The following is a 23,095-nucleotide window of genomic DNA, read 5'->3' on the forward strand; positions in this document are numbered from 1 at the left end:
ATAAAACTTTGTTTTGCACATGACAGACATTCATGAATTTAATCCTCACAGCAGCTCTCTGATGTTGGGGCTCTTGTTTGATCCATTTTCCAGCTGAGGAAAGGAAAAGAGAGACTAAGGGAGTAAAAGAGGGTCACTCAGTTGGAGAAGGCACTGGCAGCCCACTCCAGTACTCTTGCCTGGGAAATCCCATGGATGGAGGAGCCTGGTAGGCTGCAGTTCATGTGGTCGCTAAGAGTCGAACACGACTGAGAGACTTCACTTTCACTTTTCACTTTCATGCATTGGAGACGGAAATGGCGACCCACTCCAGTGTTCTTGCCTGGAGAATCCCAGGGACGGGGGAGCCTGGTGGGTTGCCCTCCTTGGGGTCGCACAGAGTCGGACACGACTGAAGCAACTTGGCAGCAGCAGCAGTTGTTAAGTAGCAGAAGGGCAGGAATTGAGCCCAGGAACTCTTGGCTCAGAGTTCAGGCAGCCTGGCCTCAGAGCTCTATTTTACCTTTGATTTTATTAATTTCACTTTTTGAAAATCTGTGTTCTCCAGAAAGGCTGACATTTTTCTTGAAAACCAGCTCTGCACATGTTCTGTACAATTTTTCTTTTATAGGTGTCTTATTTTCTTCTTAACATGGAATGTTGACCGTGTTCTACTTCATGAATCCTGGGTTGTTTCCTCAGTGCTGGGGTCATTTTGGCAGCTCTGTTTTTGGTTATCTGCTCTGATGTTTTGAAGGATTACAGCATTTCCTCTTAGGACTGGATCTAATACCACTTTGCTGTCTGTGCTACATCCTGAGGAGGCACAGGGTACTGGTATCCAAAGGCTGTTTAACCTCTGTGCCTTTTTCCTTTGTAAAACCGAGTGCCAAGAGCATCCACCTCATAGTGACATGAAAATAAAATCAAAGTATATGGAATTCACTTGGAGAGTAAGGCTGAGTACATAAGCCCTTAATGAGTTTTTGCTGTGACTGCTATTTTTAGTGTTCAGAGAATCATGAGAACCATTCTCCAACATATATCAACTACTAAGAATCTATGAGACATTTTCTTTCATTCTTTTTTTTTTTCTTCATTTTTAAAAGAAGAGGGAATGAGTCCCACCTATATATCCTGGATTCTTAAATATTAAAGACAATGGCTGACTCTACTGACTTTACTACTTTGCCATTTTACCTTAGAAATCGGAAGAAATTGGTTCTTGTCTTTCACAGAATTCCTAGAATGAGTGAAAGTGATGAAAAGAATTTTAACTAGTTTAAGCTTTTCTCACAGATTTGTTAAGATGAAGAATCATAGTGAGATCCCTTTAAACTAAACCATAGATCTCTAGGTCTTAGATTTCTAGTAAAGAAAAACAGTGCTGACCAGAGAAAAGAAGTATTTCCTCATCTGCCTCCTGTGACCAGTTGTCCATCCTCTCACTTCACTGCGGTGCTTTTTTACCCCAGTCTTTTCTTACCAGGACCTCCCTCAGCACCCGGGAGTCCTACCTCCAACCTTTGTTTCCTCTGGGAGCACGTCACATGTCAAGGTTGAGGGTATGATGGACCAAGCTTTCTTCTCCTGTCTGATGTCCAGCATCGACTCCCTGCCTGCAGCTTAGAGTAGAATGCAGAGTCTCATTGCCTATCTTAGAACTTTCTACTTGGTATCCCTGTTTGCTACCAGTCATCTGAGCCCCTTCATTTTGTCCAAACACCTTGCTGCTAATCACCTTGTTCTTGTATCCCAGCCTTTTCATAAGACATGTACTTTCAGTTCATCCATGGTTATGACAGTGTCTACAGGTATTAGATATGAGTTCATGCACTTATTATGTGGGTGGAGGAAGTACATTTAGGACAGAGGCAGTAGCAAGTGCAAAGGCCCCAGGGCGGGAGACGAACCTCAGCAACAGCAAGAGGATGTGGTAGCTGGAGTGGAAAGAGGAGAGTGGAGAGCTGAGGAGGATGCGTTTAGGAGATGGTGATGGGCTCAGATCACAGAGGATTGTGTTAGCAACCGCTCTTCATGCCCCGACTGTTAGTTTCTAGGTCTGTGTTGGTGAGGCAGACTATTGCAGAGGTAAGCTTCTCATACAGTATATACAGAAACGTTCTCTCTCTTAACTGGGTTACTAAGCTTAGAAGCTACCATCTGTTTGAGAGTAGCTGAATTTTTTAATGTCTGCTGTATTAGAGCCCTGGAAAATGGTCTTTTTATTTTCATTTGTGCCTCAGCCTAGAGTATGAGCCTAATATTAACTTGTAACAAATCAGTTTCAGAAATATATTATTAATAGTATTTATCAGACCCTATAAAACACTTAATTGGGAAAGTAATTTATTTATAGTGACTTTGTCTTACTATTGGTAAAACTTTAACAAATTGAGCAAATGATATTTACAAAACTTAGTATAATATCGTATTCCTTTGAATTTTTAAAAATGTATTTAGTATTATTATTATTTTTAACCATATGAACCACTTTTAATCTTGCACATTAGTGGCATAAAGTGTGTTCACGTTGCTTTGTAACCATCACTGCCATCCATCTCTGGAACTTTTTTGATCTTGAGAAACTAAAACTCTGTACCCACTAAATAGTAACCTCTTATTCCCCCCTCCCTGCATCATCTAGCAACCACTGTTCTCCATTAGTCTCTGTGAATTTGACTATTCTAGGTACATTGTGTGCTGCTGCTGCTAAGTCGCGTCAGTCGTGTCCGACTCTGTGTGACCCCATAGACGGCAGCCCACCAGGCTCCCCCGTCCCTGGGATTCTCCAGGCAAGAGTACTGGAGTGGGTTGCCATTTCCTTCTCCAGGGCATGAAAGTGAAAGTGAAAGTGGAGTCGCTCAGTCGTGTCCGACTCAGTAACCCCATGGACTGCAGCCCCCCAGGCTCCTCCGTTCATGGGATTTTCCAGGCAAGAGTACTGGAGTGGGATGCCATTGCCTTCTCCGGTACATTGTATAAGTGGAATCATATAGGATTTGTCCTTTATTTCATTTAGCATAGTGTTCTCAAAGATGATCTGTGTCTTAGCATGTATCAGAATTTCCTTCCTTTTTAAGGCTGAATATTATTCCTTTGTATTTATATGCCTTTTGTTGATTCATTCGTCTATTCATGGGCACTTGGGTTGCTTCTACCTTTTGGCTTGTGAATAATATTTTATTATTGTGAGTTGTGAATAATATTTTTGTGAACATACTATACATGTATGTCTTCAAGACCTTGCTTTGAATTCTTTTGGGTATATACCCAGGAGTGGAATTGCCAGATCATATGTTAATTCTATTTTTAATTTTTTGAGGAATTTCTATACTCTTTTTCCATAGCAGCTGTAACATTTCACATGGGTACGAACAGTGCACAAGGCTTCTAATTTCTCCATAATTTGTATAATTTCTCCCTGCCAAACTTATTTTCTGTTTTTTGTTTTTTTTTTGCATTAGCCATCTTACTGAATGTGAGGGGGTATTTCTTAGTAGTTTGTTGTTGTTGCCCCGGGTCTCCGTTGCTGCGCATGGGCTCTCTCTAGTTACAGCAGGTGGGGACTGCTCACCAGGTGCGGTGTGCGGGCTTCTCCTTGCAGTGGCTTCTCTTGCTGCAGAGCATGGGCTCTAGGTGCACGGGCTTCAGTAGTGGCAACACATGGGCTCATAGCAGTGTTGATTCACGTAATGGTTAGTGATATTGAGCATCTTTTTATGTGCTTATAGAACATTTTTCTATTGTCCCCAGAGAAATATCTAGTCAAATTCTTTGCCCAATTTTGATTGTTTTCTTTTGTTGTTATCATTGAGTTTTAGGGGTTCTATGTATATTCTGGATGTTCATCCCTTATCAGATTTGTGGTTTGCAAATATTTTCCCTTTCTTTGGGTTGATATTTGACTCATTTGATAGTACTTTTTGATGAAAAAAGCTGTTACTTTTGCTGACGCCCAATTTGTCCATTTTTAATTTGCTGCCTGTGCCTTTGGTGTTATAGCCAAGAAATCATTGCCAAACCCAACTTTATGAGGCTTTCTCCCTGTACTTTCTTATGAGACTTTAAAATTTTCTTTATTTTTTATAGGGTTGAACTTTGGCGAGAACCAAGCAAATCCTTGGGCATCAGCATTGTTGGTGGACGAGGGATGGGGAGTCGTCTAAGCAATGGTGAAGTGATGAGGGGCATTTTCATCAAACATGTTCTTGAAGATAGTCCAGCTGGCAAAAATGGAACCCTGAAACCTGGAGATAGAATAGTAGAGGTACCCTCCAGTTAGCTTTCTGTGCTAAAATTACTCACCTGGGTCATCCTCTTTACCAAGGGAATCATCATCTTTACACTGACTCAACACTCGAGTAAAATATGTTTGTTGTTAAAGAATTTCTTATTTATTTGTTTTCATCCATAATTTTTATCTTCAGTATATGATGAGGTGTATGGAGGTATAACCGACTGTTCTAAAAAATGCTGGTGCTGTGATAAATTACTTTGTTAAAAAAACAAAACAAATTTCTTGGGGAAATAATTAAATTGTTTAAAGTATGTATACACACACAAAATGTATACATCACAGTTGAACCCTCAAATGAGACTTTATTTCAGGAAATACCTAAATGTTGTTGGATAATATTTTTTTAAGTGAGTCTTTTTGGTAAAGTTTTTATGCTAATATCCTCATTACCTTTTATAGAAAGGTCTCCCCACCACCCCCACCACCCCAAGTTTGGCTTTTCCTCCATATCATTGCTTTACCCATTCCCCACTCATCACCAAGGGCTGTGTGTATGAGTATGCATGTGTGCATTGGTATGTATGTGCATGTGTATACACATTTCGTTATATGTGAGAGAGAAGCATTTGGTCAAATTGTATCTAATTACTTCATTCAAAGCTAAGTTTAATATTTTATATCTACTCTTCTCACAAGTCACTCATATACTCAACAAGTATTCCTAGAGCAACTGTTGCATTCCAGGTGCTATAACAGGCTCTGGGCATCCCACAGGAAATAAAACATCCCGCCTGTCCGTCAAGTGGGGCAGACCTGACAAGTAATCAGGTCACTGCAGAATAGTGTGATGAATTATTTGATTAACATAAGCATAGTTTTAGTAAATGTGTAGAGCAAGGCCAGTGAATCCTGACCCAGATTTTCTGGGTTGTCAGGAGGTAGAGAGTCAATTAAGAGAGACAACTTCCAAACAAAAACCAACCGGTCACTTTGTTACTATAGCAACCATTATTTTTACTTTGTACAAGTGATTGTCTCTCATTTTCTAAATCTATATAACTTACACACTAAGATGCCTTAATTGTGTAGAATAAGGTGATTAGAATCAGCCACAACTTGAACATTTTGGGCATTTATCTATGGTTTAAAGTATATGTACCCTGAGAACTGACGAAAGAAGATTGAGACTTGAGAGAAAGCAAGGGCTATGTTTGGTGTTTCATATTTTTTTCTTCTGACCATTTATAAGGAAGAATGGTGTTTTTTTTCTCTCTCTTCCTGTATCTTTGCTCTTCATTAAATGATACCTTATCCCCATGTTAAAGAATTCTTTCTTCGTTAGAGTACTACATAAAATTTCTAATTTAAGTTTATCCAAGGCAGTTTATTTTATGAGTACTTCACTACTGAATACCTTTGACAAAGTAGAAAAATTAAGAAATGTTTATAATTATTTTGAGAAAGGATTAATCATACTTTGCACCAAAATGTTTTAATGTATCAGTAGAGTTAAACAACCCTTTGAAATTGAAACGAAGGTTTTTCTATGTGGTAAAATACTGCTCAGTGGCAGTTTCTTGAATGCAATTATGTGCAGGGGCCTTTTTCCATAAATAAGAAAGCCTTAGGCCTCTGTGATCCTTGGAATTCTAGAACATGACTCTGCTAAGACTCTCTGACAGTGTGTGTAAACTGAGACCTATGAAGTATTCCATGAAAATTATACAGTTCTTTGGACTTGAGCAAAGATATTTAATTTTCTGTTACATTTTCCCACTAATGAAATATATAGTAAACATATATACTTTTATTTTGCAAAAAGTTAGAAGCCATTTTTAATATGCACTGAAAGAGATGTTGCTATTTCATCTAAGTATCAACCTGAGGGAAGTTTTCAATAAAATACAGTGTATAATTCTTTTAAAGGTGATAAGGTTCTTTGCAGAGATCTAATAATCTTATTTTTCAGAATTGTGTCTACTCTGATTTTGCTATTTTTATTGTATATATCATCCTCTGGTAATTGGAAATGTTAATTTCCTATAGTTTTCTGGCAGGATTAGCATTTGGCCTTTCAGACTATTTTCCTTCCTGTTCATGTAGTGCATAAGCTGAGCTGATCATCACCCAGGCAAGTCATGGTCAATAAAAAGTTCCAAAATAACTTTCATTCTCAAGCTATTTATACAAGATTTGCTAACAAGTAAGCACAATTTCTTGGCTTCCAGCTCGTGTCATGTCTACTGCAAAGATTCTTTTGCCAAACAAACCTTACCATAACCTGATTTTTCTGTACATCAGAATTTTGTTTTTAACTTCAAGCTTCCCTAACAGAAATACACAAAGCATCACACACCCACTTCCCAGACCACTCTGTGATGACTGGGAAGAAAATTTGTATAGTGACGTTTATGATGAAAACAGTGCTACTAGGCAGTTCCCTTGTATTATTTCTTTGATGATGCTGATTTGTCAATTTAAAGGAACAACTGGGCAGTGTAAGGGAAGTAGAAGCAGAGCCTTCATTCTAATTAATTATTATTCCAGTTGATTTTTGGAGATATAAATCTGTCCAAAACAAGGGACCACAAATCTGCTGGACAGATGAAAAATTCTGGAACCTCACAAGTAGTCTCAATTATTTTTGAATCTGAAAAAGATTTTTTAGGAGCCTCACCCAGGATTCTCAAAACTCCAAATCGGCAAATTGTTCTGTTGTTCTATAGCTTCTTAAAATGTTAAGCTGAGGCCTTCCATTGCAGGTGGATGGCATGGACCTCAGAGATGCAAGCCATGAACAAGCTGTGGAAGCCATTCGGAAAGCAGGCAACCCTGTAGTCTTTATGGTACAGAGCATTATAAACAGACCAAGGGTAAGCGAAAACAAAGGGCAAGGTAGGCGTATCCAACAGTGTTCAACTTGGAATCTAACGTATCCAGGGCCAAGTTGTTTCTAGAACCCAAGATCAAGCCTTGAAATCTCAGGAGACTTTTAAAAAGTTTATTTTGCTTTTTTCCCCCCTTTGAGTTATCCTGAAAATCCTTCTACCATGTATAACAGACACTTGAAGTCTGTTGAAAACACATAGCAATAGGATTCACTGGTGACCCGTAGGCATCTAGATGGATAATCATTAGTTTCACTATAGTCATAAAATATGTAAGTTGTTAAGAAGGATGTGGTGGAGTTATTCAGGTTGATAGTCTGTGATGTCTAGACAGGTCTCTGAGAAACTAGAGAGATTTCATTTTCTTTATAAATTTAGATTTCCAGTATGCAATCTCATGATTTCCTGTGAATGGTCTTTAATGCATCTGCCTATCCTAGTGAACATTAACTTTCCATATGATGGATTTTTTTGTTCTTGTTTAAGCTGTACGTTTATATACTCAGAATTTCATACCTGCTGTTTCCCAGCTACCATCACTGAATAGCTCTTAATACTTTGTAGCCCCTGCTGGACAGAGATCTATTAATCCATTTTACTGTTGGCTATTACGAGTGAAATGGCTTTAAAAATATTTTCGAAATCTAAGCACATCCAGTGCATGTTGTTGATGAAGATACTAAGAGAAGCTTTGTATATTTGATATGTTGCCAAAGATGAACATTATGCCAGTAGTTTAAAACTATTTTTTCTATATCTTCTTTATGCCTCAGTGGGAAAAAAAAATTTTTTTTTTTCCTGTGCAGTAGCTCTTAAACATACTGGGCCTTAGAAAATTCTTGAGATTTACTGAGAAGTTAGTGTAGCATTTCAGGAGTTTCTTAGATGTCCTGAGGCTCATACAGGGTCCACTTCTGGATATAAGAATCTCTGTCATACTGATTCTTTTTGAAATAACTGCTTATTAGCTTTTAGGGTTTGTTGTCTTTAAAAAGAAAATGTTAACACATATAAGAAAAGTGAAAAAGATCATCTGAAATTTAAAATGTGTAATTTTATTCATACAATATATTTAATTTTAATTTTTAAAATTAAAAATTTAAGATAGCAATGCTCAAATAATGGAGGAAGCAGCATAGTGAAAAGGTTTTTAGAAATCAGTAAAAGAAACTTTTCAATATTCGGTGCCCTGGAAAATAAAGTGACCAGATTTATCTTGTTGGTTTTTCCTTTTGTCGTCAAGACAGGTGTGGCTCTGGTCTGAGTTCATTCTAAGAAATGAATTAGTAGTTCCTAATGTAAGAAGTTATCTTCACATTTGCAGTTTTTAATCATTGGTTATTTATTGTTAGGTGATAATATCCATTCCGATGAGAAAATATGCCAAATGGTGGGACCAGATCATCCTGCATTCTTTTCAAATGCTGTTCAGTTTGTTTAAATAACTACAGGTCTTTCTACATTTGTTTCCATTTGTTGTGTTAAACATAGACACAGCATGATGATGTTGGTAAATAGCTGTTTAAGTTAAGTTAAAGCGGTTTTTTAAGTGTGTGGGTGGGTTTTATTCTTTCTTTTATTTTTGCTTTCCAAACTTTTGTATCATTTAGGACAGTACTACAAACTGCTGAGTTGGATTCTCAGATTACTTTTAAATATTAAATTGCAAATATTTCTTTCAATGCCAAGTTGCATTTTCTAATGTGCTGGGAAGATATTTTCTCATACCCCTGAAAAATATTCCTATTTTATTATCTGAGGTATAATGATGCCTGATTATAGTAATATTCCAGAATAAATCTTGCTTAGAATGACATGTGTAGTCAAATGATACGTGGCAGGGTTTAGGACCTGATACCCTAAAACAAAACACCTTGGCATACTGAATATTTAAATGGAAGTTATTTGAGAAAAGGCAGGTGCTAGAAGGACTCTGACCTCTCCTTTCTCCCCCGAAGCAGGTCATAAGACTCTCCTGAGAGATCTTAAGGAGAGGTACATCCTTACCTCCAGATGAGGAGGACCCCTGAGAGGAATCGGAATGAACAGACCTTGCTAAGTTTTCCCCAGTTAACTACGCTTAGCTCATGCCGTTTTGTCCTGTCATTTTCCCCAACTTTCTACTCTTCATCAGACCTCCTATGAAAGTACTCAGACTTAACCATTTCTTCTGGTCTTCACTTCCCTGTGGAGGCTCTGTGTCACACAGAGCTTAGGTTACATCAATATGCATCTTTTTTTCTCATTAATTTGTTGTTTGTTACAGAGATCCAACCAAAAGTCATAAGATGGATACAGGAAAGATATCTTTCCTCCTCTACAGTAATATTTTGTTTTGGGAAATGAAGAAAATTTGTATTTAAAATTAGATATTGGGCTTCCCAGATGGTACTAGTAGTAAAGAACCTGCCTGCAAATGCAGAAGATATGAGAGATGCAGGTGCAATCCCTGGGTCCAGAAGATCTCCTGGAGGAGGGCATGGCAACCACTCCAGTATTCTTTTCTGGAGAATGCCATGGACAGAGGAGCCTGACAGGCTTCAGTCCATAGGGTTGCAAAGAGCTGGATATGCCTGTAGTGACTTAGGACTTCCCCAGTAGCTTAGTGGGTGAAGAATTTGCCTGCAATGCAAGTAGATGTGGGTTCAATCCCTGGGTTGGGAAGATCCTCTGGAGAAGGAACTGGCTACCCCCTCCAGTATCCTTGCCTGAAAAATCCCATGGACAGAAAGCCTGGTGGGCTACAGTTCATGGGGTCACAAGAGTTGGACACGACTTAGCATGCACACCTTAGCGCACAGCACGACAAAATGAGATATACTTAGTTTTCAGTAATTTACTTATATGTGGAAATAATCGTGTCTCCAGGAATCTACAGGGAAAAATATCATAAATACTTAAGAGTCTCTTTGGGCTTCCGTGGTGGCTCAGTGGTGAAGAATCTGCCTGCCAGTGCAGGAGACATGGGTTCAATCCCCGGGTTGGGAAGATCCCTGGAGGAAGAGATAGCAACCCACTCCAGTATTCTTGCATGGAGAATCCCATGGACAGAAGGGCCAAGCAGGCTACAGTCCATTGGGTCAGTCGCAGAGTCGGACGCAACTTAGCGACCAACCAAGAGTCTCTTAATGGTAAATGTTTTATTTGTGGATATGATAAAGTATCAAGAAAATCTTTTACATAGACTGAAAGCTAGTCAGTCTTTTTAGCTCTTGAGCTGTTCAGGAATTAGAACTTCCCAGAACTAACCCCAATAATTCCTCTGGTATGACAGTTCACAATTCAGTCTGACCACACTGGCATGTTAAGGGATGAGCCCCACTAATTTGGGCCAGAAGATGATTTAGTCTTCCCTGTGCTTCTTAGTTAGTAACATTTCTATTTTTATCAGCCCTTGGAACTATAAACACAAGTTTCGTCATTGATTTTTTAATGAGAAATGCACTCTCCCTGTAAATCCTTCTCTAATAATAGAATGTTCTGCTATTTCATGAGCTGTGCTCATCCTGTACTTTTATACTCTCCTTTCAGGGCCAAATTCTAATCCTATGTGAGCTGCAAATTGAAAAAGCAAAAAGCAAAGCCAAACAAAAAAAACAGAGCTTTTTTCAGATATTCCATTTCTTGTCATCATTGTTTTGATTTATCTTGTTCTACAGAATTATAAAGGAAATGTAAAACCTTACAATTCCATGTATGAGGATTAGAAATAATCTACTTTCCATAACATTGAGTTATTTTGCCTAGGATGTGTTTTTAATCTTTGCCTGGTCATTTCTTCCACCTTAATAAATGGTCTCTTTTTTTTTTTTTTTTGCATATGTGATCTTCCCTTTTGTAAAGCAGGAGTTGACATTTTAAATTGAAAAGCAGAGGGAAAGTTGAGATGAGCAGAAATGTCAGCATGCCCATTTCTTTTGCCCATCTTCCTTCTGTAGGAAAAAACTTTGTAGGAAGAGCAGATTGAAAGGGTGATGTGGCATAAGCTTTAGTACAGCCGTGCTGAGTGAGAGTAGTCGTTGTAGAGTGCAGGGTGGTGTCACATGACGACCTCTTCCTACTCTCGATGCTTGCCAGTAGGGCTTTTTTATAGAGAGAAGTAACACAAACAGTTAATTAGAGCCAAACTGAATCTTAAATGTCTGCAATTTCCTCTGGAAGATATAGTCAATAAAAGAAAAAGTAGTGTGAAAAAAAATTTATTGTGCTAAGGAAATTACTTTTTTTTACTATGAAAATGCTACATTCTCTTTGGCAGTCATCCTGCCTGTAATATGTATATTCAACTCCAATAGTCCAAGCTCAGGACATATCAGGCAAGCCACAAAACCTATGTGAACACTCTAAGGCAGGACTTCAAATATTACCCAAACCTCATAAATTCCCCAATAAGATGGGAACTTTTATAGGAAATTAAAAATAGCTGTCTGTCTATATTTTGTGGTGTTCCTAGCACCACAAAAAGTGGGCAGAAATAGAGAACAACACTGTAGGAAGTGGTTCATTTCTTTAAAAATTATTGATTTCTTTGTTTAAATAATACTATTGATTGAAGCAACTTTAAAATCTAATCAAGGTATAAAAAGACTCCTAACTGGGAAACAAAATAACAGAACACTGAAGGTTACCAGTGGACTAGAAGACACATGTTTAATTTGCATTCTGCAACTGATAGACTCTTGTTTTTTGTTTTTTTTTTTTTTTTTTACCAAAACAGCATAATTTGCTTCTAAGTATAAATAAAAAACCATTTATCGTTTTTAACATTGAAGCATGTTTACTGATATGCATGCAACATATGTTAATATAAGTAGGTGAAATATATATGCTTATCTGTCGGTGATAGTGACAACATTCAGTGAAAATGAAAATTTGAGGCCAGTTTGATAGACTTGCTTCCTTATGTGTTTTGTGCCCAGATTTAGATTTGAGTGTGGATTCAGGTTGCTCTAGGAAACATTTAGTTCTACACTGTTTGATAAGATGTTATTAATGATGAAATCTGATAGGATCTGATGTCACAGTTATTTAAATCAGTACTTACTTTGTCCTTATAATGGAGTTGTTTGAAATACATTTCTCTTGCGCTCAGCGCCTCTTATGTTTCCTTTTAGAAATCCCCTTTGCCTTCCTTGCCGCACAACCTTTACCCTAAGTACAAGTTCAGCAGCACTAACCCATTTGCTGATTCTCTACAGTTCAACGCTGACAAGGTTGGATAATGACCATTGTCTTGCCATTGCCTTTTTCCAGTGTTTTGTTCTTTGTTGCTACTGTGCATTTGTCCCAGTTCATTGTTGACTGAATTTGGGCAAGGAAAAAAAACAACTGTGTGTTTGGAGTGGGCATGCAAATCCTTTCTTAAGCACATTTTCTTGCCAGAACCTATTCATTTTTATAGCTGAAATTAGATGGCCCTTCTGAAGAGTAAGGGAAAATCGTGAATCCACTGCCCTTATATTTTGGTGTGAATTGAATTTTCAGATATATAAATTTTTGTTAGTTGCAAAACATATAAGCTACTTTCATACATAATTTCTCTAAAAACCTTGTATTGATTTAAGTCCTTCTCAGACTTATACAAGGTGGTCCTAAAAGCTCTTCCTTAGTTAATCAGCCCACACATAATTGTGTATGTACGAGAATCTGTTGAATATTCAAAAAGGATGTCCATGTAAATGCCTGATCAGGAAACAGGGAACTGTTTCAACATTTGTAAATCTATACTTGGATTTGTCATATTCTGATGAAATTATAAATCCAAAAATGAAACAAAAACTTATGAGAATTTGTATACTATAATTTGATTGTGAAAGGAGAAAAGCTGTTAACAATTTTTTCAGGAAGCATTTTATGAATATTCATTGGATTTTCATGTTATTGTAATACAGATAATCAAAGATGCTGTATCTGAAGGAATATGTTTTCTGTTACTGTAGGCATTACAGAATTCAAGTAGAGTTCTCTTCCGTTGTTCCCCAACTAATCCTTTTGCTCCCACACCATTTAAGGTTTGTCTTAGTGTGAAATTCTTATGAGTCAGTAAGTGTGTTACAATGTGCTATGCGTGTACATTTTATTTGTGTGCATACATGGCATGGAGTGATTTGAAGTACACTGCATTTTTGCCAGTGAAGGCTGAATGGTCTTTGTTAAAGAATTGTGTTTTTGTGGATAAATTTTTAGAAGTGTCAACAGCAAGCTAAATTCCACAATCTCAGTAAGAATGAGAGTATCAGGCATAACAAAATAGAACACTTATTTCCTTTTTAGTAAATGCAGGCTTATATTGGCTTTATGATTAACCAGCTATGTTAGGACAACATTTGAGTTTATTCACAGTATGAAAATGTTCTGCCTAAGTAAGATCCTGAATAGTTTTTAGACAAGCGAGTTGTGTTTGTTCATTTGTTTTTAAGGAAAATAACAGGTCAGGAAAGTTATGCAGAGAGTAAGATCTATAAAATTTTCACCTATAAATGTATTAAAATTATGACAAGTTTAAGTTAGACTTGATTCTACTTTTTGAAAATTAAATGGGGTTAATTCATGCTTCTCAAATTTTCCTTTGTTAGTAAATTTTTAAAAGAATTTTAATGAGAAAAATTCTAAACTATGTGTTTCTCCCTACCTTAGTATCATTAATGACCCCTCTGGATCAAATGAAGTTTTTTATTTGTGCTTATGTATTTGTACATTGCTTTTGTGAAAGTTTTATGGCACAGCACTTGGGAAGACAACAGGATTCTGTTGGCACTTAGTAATTTTTGTCTGTTTGGCCAATGGTATGTAAACCAAGTATTTTAAATACAGCAGATTCTGTGACTTGAAAATCTATTGCCCATCCATTAGTGGCTGTCAATCAGCTCACCTGTGCTTTGCCAGAAAAATAGTAATTCATGTTTACCAGGACCATTTTTGGGGTAGCTTAGAGTCCTGTAGTAGTGTCTGAATCATCAAAGAAAGATTATATTCAGCGCCCTATGGTTTTATTTTTAGGTATATTTTGACTCTTAACACCATTGAATAATTTCTAAGTATTTGTACATTCCTTTCATTTAGTGTATTCTGTAAGAAGTACTTTTAATCACATTTTTTTCTAGATATTCATGTGTAAAATAAAATGAGGCATATCAGAGGGATTTTTTTATAGGAAAAATAAAAAACAGTAAAATAGAGAAAGAAGGATAAATGTAGGCTCAAGGCATGAGGGACAGCCTGACAATGGGGTTAGAACTTTAACTGGGATCTGTGAGCCTTGATTGAGATACTCTGTGTCTTACTGTAGAAACTGGAGGAGAAAACATGATACAGGAAAGTGCATTGGGTTAGGTTAGAAATTAAGCAAAGAGAAGTCTAGTTTCACTAGGTTATTCTGAACAAAACCTTTTGCTTCTCATGGCCTCGGCCTTTAATCTGTAAAGTGAATAAAATGGATTCAGTGACTTAAAGACGTTTCTAACTCTAATCTGCTTGAGAATCTATAATATAAAACCTTGACTCACTATGTTTCAATTAAGGAAAGAACCGGATGATACCAAATCTTTTTTTTTTTTATTTAAGACTTGTAGACTTAAGTGACATCAAACATACCAACCAAGCTGTGGGTTTTTATGAAGTATTCAACCCTATTTTTCAATTTATGTTTAGGGCTACCTTGGCAAGTGGATAGTGGTTTTGCCCCTTAAACCAGCCCCTCAGATCTGAATTTGTGTGCTCTTTGCTAACAAGCAGTCACCCTGGTAGAGGATCCTGCATGTGCAGTGCTTCTTTCATGAATTTGTTGAGTCATGTAGAGAGAGGATTCAGGTAGCAATAAAATATTTATATATAATCTCACTAACAAGCTTTGAACTGCTTTGTCCGATTACATGATTAACTTTGTTAGTTTGTTTCCAGTTTCTTGGAAGACTTTTTTAGACTTCCACAATCTTGTCCAGATGAGTTTTGAATGAGAATTTTTTTCCCAAAACACGAAATTTGTACAACTTTCCATCTTCAGTTATTTAAGCCTGCAAATTGAGTAATTCTTCCCCTTAAAATACCATGTAATCATTTAATGGATCGTGCTCTGAACATACTGATTTGTTTAGTGTATTTAAAGTTTACCTGAATCCTGTCTGCCATTTTTATATATGTGTATTTTCTAATTATTTAATATGTTAGATATTTTAAAGCTAGTAGTTTGGTTTTTGATGTTGCAGTCTTACTTCTTTTCCTTGAGTTTTCCTTCCTTAGACTGCACATACCCACTGCATTCTTCTTGTTCCCACAGGTGCCCAGTCAGTCAGACTCGGAGCCAGAAAAGCCTCCTCTGTGCCACTCGCCTCCACCCCTGCCTCCAGTGTTGGCAGAAATGAGTGGGGATCACGCTCTGTCATCTGCAAATGAAACCTCAGAAGATGTGGACAAAGAGGATGAGTTTGGTTACAGCTGGAGTAAGTTGTCTGTTTCAAATGCATTGACTTGTTAAGAGGTATCGAACTGTTCATAGTTCTGGGTCTCTTAAGGCTTATGCCCCAGATGGGTAAGTACATTTCATCTTCAGTTACACATAGTGCAGTTTTGTGTAGGAAAAAACTAATGTTTGCTGTATTTGAATATAACACACATTCCTGAGGCATGAAATCACGTTTTTCTGTTTTTTAAATCTGCAACCCTGTTCAAGCCCACTTTGCATTTTTCTGCAAGTTGAGGTGGTCAGGGCACTCTCTCAGAAACTGTACTGGATCCACCCTCTCATGGTCTCCGACAGAGTATCACCCCTTTTAGGCCTCAGATTCCTCATTATAAAATCTATTTGTTGTTGCTGTTTGAACAGCCTGGAATTTAGGTATTTCTGTACTAATACGGTAACATAGTGTAAGTGTTGAGATTGAAAACTTGGGGCGTTTGGCAAGTTGTTTAACGACCTCTAAGTTGTAGCGTAGTGGTCATCCCCCTTTTTAAATGCGCTTTCTGCCTCAGGTTGCTAAAGGTTAATTAGCACAATGCCTGATTCACAGGAATCATTTGAAGGCAGTTGTTGTTAGGATCATGGGAGTGTCTCGTTGCCTCACGAAATAAGCCATTTTACAGAGGTTAGCCCAAAGTTATGTGTCAGTGCTTTAAAAAGTTTCATTTAAAAAAATGTAATTGTTTTCCTTAAGAATACTGTGGTATGTGCTTTGGGGAAGTAGAGTATAGAATTTGTACTGCTAGATTCTAGAAGGAATCAGGAAATGGCAGTTTGTGAAATTGATGCGATTAAGAATTAATACAGAATGCATGACATTAACCCCTTAGTAAGATTTTCTAAGGGATGATTTGTAAAGTTTTCAGTTTTCTTAGTCTTATTTCTAATGAAATTAGAATATTTTGCTAATCCATCAAACTGGCCAGAATGTACTCTGAGGAAAACATGAAATGGAATGTTTCAGTTACCTATTATCATATTCCAAGCCACTCCAAAACTTAATGGCTCAAGAAAACAGATTATTAGCTCCCTCATGTGCCTGGTGGTTAGTGTTAGCCACTGGCTGGTTGTTGATCTGGGCCCGGGACACCTACCGGATTACAGAATAAACTCTACCTTTTGAACATTGGAGATGGGAGATATGAAAGGTCTCATTTAACGAGAACAGGTACGTCCATGTGTCCTGGTTGGATGACTCTGTGCAATAAGAAAACCCATTCCATCTAATCTGGATCTTTGTACCAAGCACCACCCAGCATGATGAAATGTGCAGTGTCCGCGTTGCTGTGGGAGAAAAGTTTCCCCTGACCAGGGAAGACAAATCCTCTGGATGTTCTGTTCTCTGTAAATGATAAAGTAACTTTCTGTTTTAATCACTGTCTTTGGAGAGCTTATTCATGTGATCACATGGATGACTTCTTTGGGTCTGCTCACCTCAGGTGAACTGATTAGTCAGACACCGTACTCTTTGCATCCTAGAGGCAGAGAAGCTACTCAAAATTTGGGTGCCCTAGGAAACCAGTCTTGATGCCCAGGAGGCCAGTCTGATTAGCTTTCCTTAACTGCTAAGAATTATATTTTGGTACAGTCATGACCTTATAATGCCATTCTCAGTAACCTTCCAGAGTAAGGCATTTGGCTGTGATTCTCTCTTACTCCCTGTGTGGTTTTTTTGTTCGTGTTGTGCGCAGAAAATATCAGAGAACGTTACGGAACCCTCACAGGCGAGCTCCACATAATCGAACTAGAGAAAGGGCATAGTGGTTTGGGTCTGAGTCTTGCTGGGAACAAAGACCGATCGAGGATGAGTGTTTTTATAGTGGGGATTGATCCAAATGGAGCAGCTGGGAAAGATGGTCGACTGCAGATTGCAGATGAGCTTCTAGAGGTAAGTTCTTATGGCAAACACTGCATTTACTCTTGCTGAATTGGTGTGACAGCGCCATCAGTTTCCAGAAAACCCACCTGGGTCTCATATGGTGATTGAAAAAACTATCACTCACCTAATAACATAGCTGCATTGCAGCAAATTTGGCTGGAGACCAAATCTCTACTAAGTACCACCCATGTTCCTGTTAACTTCCATTAAAGGTTGTGACCGTGTAGCACTAGAAAAAATTTTTGCCCCAAGACAGTAATAAAGATCACACTTCAAAAACATTTTTTTGTGTGTGCTGCATTTTTATTAGGAGCTTTTGAAAAACCAAATGACCGATCATGCCCCTGTAATGAGACTGATCACTGGACCTTCTAGAAGTTGAATCCCTCATAGTAGACTTGATGGGGGTGGATTGTTGTGGGGTTGAATTTAAGGCTAAAAAACAAAAACAGTAATTCAGCCCACCAAGCTAAATAAACTTGCGGGCCATACTTTATGGTGTTTAGAATTGTGTTTGCTTGATTTTTGTCCTTGCTTCCTATAGGCTGGGATCCACATGTCTTTACACTGCTTTAGCACATTTTCCCATGTCTCCTGTGTTTCCGTCTTTGTTAGGAAGGCTTAGTCAGCAGGGGCTAACTGACAGGATGACTGGCAGTTTCCACCAGTTAGTGTGCTGCTTAAGCACCTTCCACGGCCTGAAGCCTGAATGTACCAGCACTGCTTCCCCCAGTGGCCTACCCCCAGGCCTTGAGTTCTGACATTAACTGTGAACTATGATAGTCAGTCCTTCCCAGGATGATCTGTGCTGATCACAGGTGCCTCTGCAGAGCCCTTGCTTGTACAGAGTACTCTAGAAGCTTGTTGCCTGCCTGGATACTCTCCTGTAGTCAGTCCAAGTGATGCCTCGTTAGTCCATGGAGGTCAGACTACATGCATGGCATTTTAATGTTGGCTTTCAACATGAGCTTTTTAACTCAGCATCAAAGTCAGGTTCATGTTCTGGGAAAGAAAATGTATGTACTATTTTAAAGGAAGAAAAAAATGTGCTTTTCATTAGATTGTTGTTGTTTAGTTGCCAAGTCCTAGCTTGCTCTTGTGAGCCCATGGACTGTAGCCTACCAGGCTCCTCTGTCCATGAGATTCTTTAGGCAAGAATACTGGAGTTGGTTGCCATTTCCTTCTCTGGGGAGTCTTCCCAACCCAGAAGATCAAACATACATATTCTGCATCGGCAGGCATATTCTTTACCACGCGCCACCAGGGAAGTCCTTTACATTAGAAAGGAGATAAAAATTTGTGAAATTAAATTCTGGGCTCAGTTAATGATATTTATTTCTCATAGATCAATGGTCAAATTTTATATGGAAGAAGTCATCAGAATGCTTCATCAATCATCAAATGTGCCCCTTCTAAAGTAAAAATAATTTTTATCAGGTGAGCATTTTCTTTTCCTGGTTTATAAATATTTTTCCTTAGCCGTTCAGTTCTGATTCTTTTGAATAAAAATGAAACATATACAAATGTGTAAGTGTTGTAGTTCCAAGTCTTTGTGGCTACAGAATTTTGTCTAATAATCTGAATCTTCAACCTAAAGAATGAAAATAGTATGAATGGTCATGATATTATAGGTTAGTGCTTTTTTTCCTTTAGAAATAAAGATGCAGTAAGTCAGATGGCCGTATGTCCTGGGCATACAGTGGAACCTTCACCTGCTACCTCAGAGAATCTTCAAAATAAGGAGGTTTGTAGCTTATATTTGTTTCTCTGGGAAGCTTTAGTTTATGTATCACTTATTAATTTGGCTAACAGTTATAGAGCCCTTTCAGGGATATAAGAGAGAAGTAAATCTCTTAATCCCCTTGATCCCCAATATGTTTATAGCCTAGTTTATGAAACACTCATGTAAATAAGCACTGCTTACATGAAGCCTAGTAGTAGAGCCTGTCAAGGGAATAATGAAGATAGAAAAAGAGTTGACAGTTTTACCTCTGGGGAGAGAATGAGAACATAGGGGAGGTTACACATGAAGTGTACATTGAAAGTAGATGTCTTGGGGGCCATAAACATTGCAAGCAGAGGACATGGAATGAGGAATGGGCTGGAGGCTCTGGCAGATGCAGAGAATTGGTAACTGCAGAGCCCCGCTCAACAGTGGGAGGTGGGGAGCAGGTAGGGTTGGATCATGAGGATCACCATGCAGACCTTGTCTTTTAGGCTATATCTTTGCAGACTCAAAGAATGAAGATTATTTTTAAGAATTCTGGAAATGGTACAGAGAAAAATCACAGGTTTCAGGACAGAGAGAAGTTAAGTTGAAGGGAGTAAGAAGATTAGAGTAGTTCACGGGATAGATATGGAAGACCTGAACTGATGCCCAAAAATAAGAGAGAGAGAGAGAAGAAATGGTTGTGTCAGGTCTTTAGAACCCAAATAGATATTCCTTCATCCCTAACTAAATATATTCAGTGAGGAAAAATGACTGGTTGAGAATGTATTCATCCAACAGATACATTCACTGATACCAGGTACCATTTGGGGGCTGAGCATAAGCTGGAGAATGAAACGGACGAGATGTACCAGCCTTCCAGATGTCTGATTTGGTGACTTAGTAGATGGTTAACTTTTATCAGAATAGAAAAGATAAAAAAGAGGAGCAGGTATTTATATAGAAATAGAGAAATTTCTCTCTGAGGCAGCTTAAGAATGAAGTGTCTGTTGGAAAGCCTGGTAGAAGTGTTCACCGGGACGTTTTAGAGATGAATCCCCATGGATGCCAACTTGGGAGCCATGGGAGCTCAGGCTCTGTCTGTGGAGGACATTTAGAAAAGATGAGAGCCGAGGTCAGAATTGTGTGGTATCAGTTGTAAGGAAAGTTGACAGGTCCAAAATGAAGAACCAGGTGAGTGGGTCGCACAGCAGCTGAGGAGCGCCCCATTGAGAAAGGGTGTACAGCACAGTCTTGAATACTGTGGGGAACTCAAACGAGAAGGTGAATAAAGAGGGTTCATTGTATTTTCCAACTAGAAGATTATTAGTGATTTTGAGAAATCAAATGATGGATAAGAAATTAGGAAAGAGAACGCTGTGGCTAGAGGGTGACACAAATTTAAGAGAGTTTTGGTGAAAGTTTTGTGTTTACTTTGTTTAGAATGAGTAAAAGGAGATAGAGAATGAAAACTTAAAAGTTAGAGGAAGTATGATACTATCAGTGGAAAAGGTATAGAATTGGAAACACTCTTCCCTAAATTAATATCTAAACATTAGGCTTTTCTGTACACAAGATGCACAAATCATTGTCTCATGCTGGTGAACTGACTCACTGATCATAATGGTGAACTGAGTGAGTCAAGAGGTTTTTCAAGATTATAAAGGAGAAAATTTTTATTTTCATATGAGTTGTACCAAAACTCTCCATCACGAAAATGGATTTTAATAACTTTCAAGTAAAACATTTAATAGCTCCTACATTCACTTGATGTCTAGCACAGTAAAACATGGTGAATGGTGCCTCTGCTGGTGTTCTATATATCATTGCTTGCGCTGTTTGGAGCTGGGTTACTATTAGGCATCATTGTAGAGTAAATCCATGCGGTCTTGTGAGGCATTTTATGTTTCTGTGCTCCAAAATAATGCTGCCTAATCACACCTCATTCATATTTTTAAGATATAATGTTCATAAACGTCATGAAGTATTAAAATTATAATGATAGAATACAGCATATGAAATAATGTTAATTAAGTGGCACCTTTGAGGCTTCCCTGGTGGCTCAGCAGTAAATAATCTACCTGCCAATGCAGGGAACATGAGTTCAGTCCCTGAATCAAGAAGATCCCCCGGGTTAGGAAATGGCAGCCCACTCCAGTATTCTTACCTAGAAAATCCCATGGACATAGGAACCTAGTGGGCTATAGTCCACGGGGTTGCAAAAAGTCGGACACAACTTAGTGACGAGACAACAACAATAAACAACTATTTAGTCAAGCAAAACTACATAACATTTGCCTATTTTGTCACTTCTTTCCCTCTGTTAGGCTGAACCGAGTGTTACTACTTCCGACGCAGTTGTTGACCTCAGTTCATTGACAAATGTGCAACATCTAGAACTTCCTAAGGTAAATCTGCTTTGAATTGGACTGAAATCATGTGAGGACCTTGACACTGGTGTTCTCTTTCACTGGTTCCCAAAACTAGTCTCCACAGACCGGCAGCATCAGCATCACCTGAGAGCCTGTTAGACCTGCAGGTGCTTGGGCCCGCCCTGATCTCCTGAAGGAAAAGCTCTGGGGTGTGCCCGCAGCTCATGTCTTACTAAGCCTTCTCCATGATGCCAGTGTGCACTAACGTTCAATAACCATTGTGCTAATTGATACTTGAGCAGGGGCCCAGCTTCTCCTGCCTTTATGATTATCCCAAGGTATGACATTTAGTGATCTCATGTTTGATTTATTTACAAGGACTTGCTATGAATGAAATAAAAAAAGAAACAAGTTACAGGCTTTGTCCTTTGTCAGATCAAAAGCCCAAATGCCTAGAAGTCTCACTGATAGGCATCGTTGAGATCTTTGCTTTTGCGAAGATCTGAACCTTGGATTCAAATGACCACTTGAAAGAGGTGGTTTGTTGAACAGAATCCTGTAAATGCTTTTAGGTGCTGCAGGGTCATGCTGGAATGCAGGTGGACAGTGGATGAACAGACTAAATAGAAAGAGCAGTGACATGCTCAGGGAAAAGGAGAGGAAGGGAGGAGGTGGAATGGGAAGACAGAAGGATTTTATGTGTAATGCTACAGCAGAAAGGAGGGCTTCCTCCGAGACTCCCCATTTCCAAGGCAGGGCACCAGAGGCCATCTGACTGGGTTGAATCCTTTTTCATCAGATACAGACTTAACACATTTTGTGATCTTGCTTTGCCTCCATTTTTCTTACCTGTAAATTGGAGATGATAGTCTTACCTTTGCTATTGTAATTATAAAAGTTAAATTTAAATGATTTGTTTTTAAACTGGTGGGCATAATGCCTGATATGTGGTTAGAATTTGTTAAGCACTTGGTGGAAAAAAATACTGATTTTTCTTGTTTTTTTTTTTTTAATAAATAACCCTGTACAAAAATGGATTGCTCTGATCTTATCATATACATTTAAGAAAAGTTGTCATGGAAGTTTGTGTTGTGGGTAAAGGGAAAAGAACAGAAGTCATTAAGCTTTTTTCTGTCAAAAAGTCCATACATGTCCATTCCAGCATCCCTCATTCTGTTGCCATGTCAGAGAGAGTCCTTTGAGACAGCAGGGGAGAGGGGACAGGATATTTTAATGCAAATCTCTGAATTTGTATAGGTAAACAACCAGCAAATGCCCTTGGTACTTAGTAAAGTACTTTTCTGACCACAGTTAAGTAAATAGACTAAAACAGAATCATATATCAGAATTGAGCACCTATAGTCATGGTAGATTAGAGTATTACTTATATTAATACAAGTGAAATATTTCTTGGTACTAAGAAAGAATATTGTGTGCAATATCCGAAATAGAGGGTAGCTTAGTTATTTACTTGGCTTTGACATTGGAATTTGTCAGTGTGGTAGCACGTTGAACTTCCTGTTCATCGTGCCTGATTCTTTGACCACAAAATCAAGGTTTGGGGTTTCAGAATT

The 23,095-nt window shown here is 38.2% G+C and overlaps 1 protein-coding gene across 22 annotated transcripts in view; it reads left to right on the forward strand.

The window, feature by feature from the left end:
• Nucleotides 1-23,095, forward strand: part of MPDZ (multiple PDZ domain crumbs cell polarity complex component) — a 212,908-nt gene that overhangs the window by 121,472 nt on the left and 68,341 nt on the right. For 9 of the 22 annotated variants that reach the window (XM_081570424.1, XM_081570458.1, XM_081570487.1 and 6 more), the window contains 6 exons: nt 4,072-4,249; nt 15,383-15,545; nt 17,254-17,450; nt 18,787-18,878; nt 19,095-19,185; nt 21,477-21,557. In XM_081570424.1, coding sequence (XP_081426550.1) covers nt 4,072-4,249; nt 15,383-15,545; nt 17,254-17,450; nt 18,787-18,878; nt 19,095-19,185; nt 21,477-21,557 — 802 coding nt within the window. Of the gene's footprint in view, nt 1-4,071; nt 4,250-6,981; nt 7,093-12,221; nt 12,321-13,046; nt 13,119-15,382; nt 15,546-17,253; nt 17,451-18,786; nt 18,879-19,094; nt 19,186-21,476; nt 21,558-23,095 lie in introns of all 22 variants that reach the window. The other 13 variants (XM_081570402.1, XM_081570434.1, XM_081570467.1 and 10 more) reach the window with 4 other exon arrangements.

This window comes from Giraffa tippelskirchi, chromosome 1, assembly GCF_054371585.1.
Source record: "Giraffa tippelskirchi isolate mGirTip1 chromosome 1, T2T-mGirTip1v1.2.pri, whole genome shotgun sequence".
Lineage (NCBI taxonomy): Eukaryota > Metazoa > Chordata > Mammalia > Artiodactyla > Giraffidae > Giraffa > Giraffa tippelskirchi.